Genomic DNA, 6234 nt, shown 5'->3' with positions numbered 1-6234 from the left:
GCACATGTAGATCTAGATCCGAAATGTAAAAAAATTAGACCAAAGAAAATAAAACCCTTTGATTTTATCAATTACTTTATTTATTAGAAAAAAACCACTCATTTTTCTACAGAGATACTTGAGGCCAACGAAAAAGAGATTAATTACTTCGCCACCTTGAAGTAGACATGGAAATTTATATCGATTCTTTATATTTCTGAAAATGAAACAAATTCAACAAAGTTAATTTAAAATATGAGCATGGAATGAGAAACTCTTGCTAATAAGAGAACAAGGCCTATAAGGATGCTAAAGGATGCTAAGTTATTATATCGAAACGAACAAGAGGACGGAGAATTCTGTCTTGTTAAGATGTAGCGTGTTAGTTTTCAATAGTGGTGATAAAGACAAAGCAAGTATTCTTAACATGCTGATCCACTAATGAAAGCGAACAGACTCGTAAACAGTTTAGAATAGCAAGGAAAACTTAACAATATGTCAGAATGAGACTGTCACGCCAACTTGCAATATTTATCAATTAATTGTCATTACTTAAAATCATACATTTCTTACATTCGTTGTCCGTTCTCAAGATATCACACGCCAAAAATCATAATTTGTTGATTGTAAAAGGCTGTTTCTTATTCATTTTGATAATTTATTAAAATTTGAAACCAAGTTCTTAGCGGAATATAATACTAGAAAGAACTATCCCACAGAAGAACTCCCTATCACTCGTGTCATTTTCCGATTATACGAGTATACGCAAAGAGCATACCTTTTCAGAGTTCCGGTTTCGGCAGAAATCATAAGATTGTGGCCCAAAAGATAAAGTGCTGCAATCAAAACGGATCACTGCACAAGTTTTCCAAATGGTCCAACAAATGATAACTCAGCGATTTTGAAATCAGCTTCTCTACTCAGGAAACCCATGTGCATTATTATTTGCAGTTAATACTAATATTCAAAGAAAATGATGGTAATTTGAAAATAGAAGGAAAAATCAAATAGAAGATGAAAATCTCCTAATTTTTTTTAAAAATTTTAATTTTCGTTGCAGAGGCATAACTTTTGGTGATTTGGTTATCAACTCACCGTAAGCACTTAATCATTTAGGCCGTAAGAGAGTAAATCAATTCCTTGCGAATTTATAATTTAACTCATTACAAATACAAGTTTAAAAAGTCCTAGCAGGATTCGTCTTACCTGAAAGTGATCTTAAGTAAAATAGCATACTATGAATTCGAGTTAAATTTTTTTCCTTAAATCTCTCGATTTTATAACGAAACTCCACTTAGCATCCTTCAGAGAATGAAGAAACATTTCCTTGAAATCTTCAAGAAACTGGGAAATTACTGCAGCATTTTGCAGTAATTTGTGATCATATCTTCTTTGGCTAAAGACATAGGGACCTCCGACACGGCATATTTTGTTCTAGGATAATAAGGCTTCTAGTAAACTAGCTTCTTACTATCTTTCCTGAGAATTTCAGATGTTTTTAACGCCTTGTTGTTGTAAAGATATTACAGTGTGTTCCAAATAACACACAGCAAATAATTATCAAAGAATAATAGTTTTTAAAACGAATTACTTTGTCTTCGAGTTGACATATATTCGCACTTTCAACAGTTTTATAATAAAATCCATCTTTATCATTATCGTGAAACGATTATAAATTTGTAAAAATCGATTACAATCTGTAAAAAAAAAAACGATTATAAATCTGTAAAAACCCATCTTTATCGTGAAACGATTGCAAAAAGTAAAAACTCCTGATTAATTTTTTCAAGTTGATCGCATGGATCGCATGAAACTCTATTATGAAAGGAAGAAACTTTGCTGCTAAAAGTCATTACCTCATACAAGTTATCTTTCATCAAGTGCAATCAACCGTATAAAAAACCACATTTCGAAGGTAAAATAGCTGATGAAATCCGCAAATAAATTCAATATCTTTGGAGGATCAAACACTTTTTCGACAACAGATTAAGTTTATTCATAGATAAAATTTTATTTTCCACTGATTTTCCTTTTTTTGCAACAGCGTTCCGTAATGCTTCGTCTACTGAATTCTCTCGACTATATTTGCCCTGTATTTTGATAGTAATTAGAATTTTATTCCATGAGTTTATCTAAACCTTTGAGAAAGAACATAAGTCACTAAGATACTATATTACCACAGAAATTTTGATCTAAGAACTAAATACAGCGAACAGCTTTGGTCGGGAAAATCAGCAATATACTGATAAAAACTGACCAAAGGACGATAAGGAGAATTTTGATCCGATTAAACCAACAATTAATTTGAAAATCAATGAGTCATTCTTATGGTCACTTATTTCCTTTTGTTCCTTTATATCTGATTAATGATATTAAGTGATAAAAAACTGCTAATGAATTCATAACATTTCCTATGCGCGAAAAAATCCCTGCATTTATGTGTGTATAACAGATAAGGTAGTAAGCAAAGGATTAATTTGAAATTAGGTCCATAAAGTAAACAAACAGCCGAAAGGTAAGCATTAGTCCTACAAATAATGTGTTCTGTTCAGGACAGTTAAGGGAAACAAATATGAAAAATTTTAGTAAATATAATTCCTGTTGTCACTCGAAATAAAAGAAACTGTACCGTTAAACTGTCGTGCATCGTTAACAGTAATGCTCCGATGAGCAGATTAGCAAGCATATAAACTAAACAAAGGAGGAGAGCATAATTTGAGCATACATACCCAGCAATGACTTTTTCCGATAGGGTACTCTAAAATAATGATAACCGAAAAATGATAATAATCAAATAACGTGTTTGTTCATTATGCTGTTTAAGTGGTTAAATGCTTTCAGTAGGAACAAATTACACAGTGAAGTAGAAAAAGAAATTTCAGAAATTAAAATAAAAGGATTAAATTCACCTCAGAAAGAAATTTTTTGATTTGTAGGATAAAGCGACAGGATATCAGTAAACAACACCGCACTAAGGTAATGCTCTGAAAGTTGTTAAAAAGATTTCGAAAAAACACAAACTTCATTTCAGGTGGGATTTCTGAATTCCCAGAAAGGTGTTGTGAAGACTCGGTTAACAGGAAGCTCACGCTCATGCAAGTCCTTATCGGGTACTTCAGTCGACAATCACCACCGTTAATTACTCAGTTGTCGAGGGTCCGAATTAGATTGCATTGCGTCCCTGAGCGTGCGGTACGACACCGGAAGTGACTTCTCATTGAGAAATTTCCAACCGTTCCCAATTTTATTGTTTGGAGTTATGAGACGTTAAACGGGATACGTGAGGGGGAATGGCTGCTATGTCCTTCTCAAAACCATTCAACAGTGCTTATTTGCTGGTATTTATTGTTTAATGTTGGTGGAAGCTTAAACGACTGAATGAAATTATCTGGACAGGACGACAGGACTGATATTGCTGAAACGGAACGGAAAAGAATAGTCACTGATGGCAGAGAACAGAAAAGAACAAAATAGAAATTCATTTATACTTGTATTAATTTTCATTTGCTAAAGCAAATTTCAACCTCCTAAGCTGACTTCATTAATAATGATTCACATTATTGCTAACGTTAGATAGTGCTCACTTTCGAGATTGGTTTGTGTAAGCAGAGTGTTCAGAGATGATCGGGATGGGAGGGACGAGGCAGAGGGAGGATGTCGAGTAGTGATTAGAAGTAGTATCAAGTGGTTCTTCTATCTAAGTTCATTTAATAATCCCAAACTATTAGATAGAGCCTAAGTTTTCCATTCCTACTAGTAATAAAAATGGGATGACGTCCTTGGAAATGGTCATCCTGGTTGTTTTCACTGTAATCATTTTCCATCGTAATATTGGTAATATCAAATAGTACTAGAAAGTCACATAGTTATGCCGTTAGTTATACTGTCATTCTTCGGTTACAGTTATCAATTATGCGGCAAGTGTGGGTATACCTGATCAAAGCATCGTATGTAAATTACTAAAACATAGGTCATTCTTTTACTATATAAGCTGAGTGATCCTTTTGTAAATGTGAGCTTGTTGATTCGTTATTCTGAAATTTCTAAAAGGTGTGAACATTTTAGTGCAATGACTGCCTTTACTGTCTTATCCACTGTTCCATTTCCATGAAGCAAAAAATGTGGATTGTTGAATGGTCACGGGGATACATGATGAACTTTTTGTGAACTACGAATACTTTCTTTAAAATCTTTATGCAAAAGTCTCGTAACAACATATCTCTTGTCTTGTGGCTATCCAGCTGAAGTTTTATCACTTTGACAGTTTTTAGACTCTTCGACTCGGATGCCAGGAGATCCTGACCATGCGGAAATGAGTTGGAGTCTTGCAAGTAATGCGGATGAAAAAGAACATTTAAGTAGCCTTCTGAAATATATTATCAATAATGGCTCGTCAATGCAAGTGGACGAAATTATCCTATCAATTCACGTTATCGGTACAAGTTTGAATAAATGTAAGTGTTGTAAATGTAAATGGACAGACCTTATAAAGTTTTCGAAATTCGATAGGTAGTATTATATATCGGCTATGTCATGTTATATCTTTTTCAGTATCCAGTAATGATGTATTGGTTGCAAGTGAAGCATATCGTGTGTTAATCAAGTATTTTACGAAATATTTGAATGAGGGACATGTTATTACGATTCATCTGGTGGACATCATACGTTGTCTGTTGACTGGAACAGCACTGCCCACCGAGTATCATAGTTACCTGTGCTCACAGCAGTGTAATCAAAAAAAGCACGACACAGTTGAAATCGCTCAGCCTTGTATACAATTAAATATTTCTTCTGTAAGTATTAACTTTAAAGTGAACTTAAAAAGGCTGTGAGTTACTCAGCGTGCTCAACAGATTCCATAATTTTTTGCTGATGTAACGAAGAGATATTGGTCTAGTTGCATGAGTTCTCATTCTATCAATTCATGTTATTGGTACAAGTTTAAATAAATGTAAGTGTTGTAAATGTAGTCTTATAACGTTTTATTTATTTAGTTCAAGCATGTCATGCGCTCTTTATTGAGTACATACTGCTGCTGTAAAAGTGATAGCAAACTGAATTGTGAAATCAAATTATACAGATAGTTAGGTCATTGCTTACTGGAACTAAGCACTTTTGCTAGTTAAAGTTCCTGTTTTATAAAACTTTTTTTTGCCTACTATTTGTAGCAGGTATTTATCATTTTTTGAATAATTGCTGTCAGAACAGACTATGATTCAGTATAGTGCATTTTGTGCTAATAGTCCCCTATGTACGTCGTACAAGACTTTATACAGATCTTTTCCCAAAGTAGTCTTGTTAAAATGAAGCATTTGCATTTATTGAAAAGAAGACTAAGTGAATTTCAGAAAGAAATATTAGCAATAAATGGGCTGTCGTTATTCTCTTCCTTTCCTATCGAGAAATTAATTTCCGCTTTAATACCTGCAAAACTGCTTGATCCATTTCAAGGTGCCATTGTACGTCGGTCATTTCCCGCATATTTCAAAATTAATCACAGGTTGGTAACACTTATATTTTATTAATTTAACGAGAACTTTGAGTTTTTTTCTGGTAGAGTATTTGCAGATCGATTTTGGTGTCTCCTGACTTCATCCTATTAGTGTGAAACCTTTCCGTCCATTTCATTTACCGATTATCACCCGCTCGAGATTATGTACATCAACTAGACAAAACGGGGACTTCGTTTGCTCAAAACTCAAAATTTCCACGTTTCATTTCTCACTAATCATTTCCACCGATCTCCACTTTGGATTATCAACATCAAGTTTTGTGGGGAGAGTTTTGTAAGAGAATTTTAATAACTCTTAGTTTTAGTGATGTATCAGTTCTACAAATAGGGATTACTGATGTCGACAAGTTGTTATGCATTGATTTTGGCCCGGCAACTGAAACCATAATGGAGTATATCAGTGGTACCTCGAATGCGCTAATTTTGATGATTAGTTCGTTAGCATGTAATTGCACCATTGAAGAAATGCAAACGGACGCAGGAAATGCATGTTGTGCAGCAGTAATTAGTATACATAGGCGTGTCACTGAATTGGCAATGGGAACACTGTGTTATAGAAATCATTTAACGAATTCCACTGAAGCCCTTGTCTTCTGCATTAATGAGGTACGTTTTTGCTGGTAAGGTATTGTAGTGGTAAAATTCCTTTGCAATATTGATTGCTGTTTTTTTACTGAAAACATAGCCTCCGATCATCCGTCACATCTCTTCCTGATATATATATATATATACATATATATATT

The 6234-nt window shown here is 33.9% G+C and overlaps 2 protein-coding genes across 2 annotated transcripts in view; both read left to right on the top strand.

Annotated features, from left to right (window-relative positions):
• Nucleotides 1-3010: 3010 nt before the first annotated feature.
• LOAG_17172 (hypothetical protein) lies at nucleotides 3011-3189 on the top strand (the record flags this gene model as incomplete). Its single annotated transcript, XM_020449832.1, has 1 exon — nucleotides 3011-3189. A coding segment is annotated over one exon (179 nt), but the record flags the coding sequence as incomplete, so codon positions are not given.
• A 1051-nt stretch (nucleotides 3190-4240) lies between these two features.
• LOAG_17171 (zinc finger in N-recognin family protein) overlaps nucleotides 4241-6234 on the top strand; it is a gene marked incomplete at its 3' end in the record, with an annotated part of 11498 nt that continues 9504 nt past the window's right edge. Inside the window, exons 1-4 of the mRNA XM_020449831.1 lie at nucleotides 4241-4433; nucleotides 4531-4772; nucleotides 5328-5479; nucleotides 5797-6097. Of these exons, the coding sequence (XP_020306602.1) occupies nucleotides 4265-4433; nucleotides 4531-4772; nucleotides 5328-5479; nucleotides 5797-6097 (864 nt within the window). The 5' untranslated portion in view covers nucleotides 4241-4264. The remainder of the gene's footprint in view (nucleotides 4434-4530; nucleotides 4773-5327; nucleotides 5480-5796; nucleotides 6098-6234) is intronic.

Source organism: Loa loa, assembly GCF_000183805.2.
Source record: "Loa loa unplaced genomic scaffold supercont3.46, whole genome shotgun sequence".
In the NCBI taxonomy this organism is placed as follows: Eukaryota; Metazoa; Nematoda; class Chromadorea; order Rhabditida; family Onchocercidae; genus Loa; species Loa loa.
Note: the sequence above shows the minus strand (reverse complement) of the source record. Positions and strands in the feature narration are given on the sequence as shown.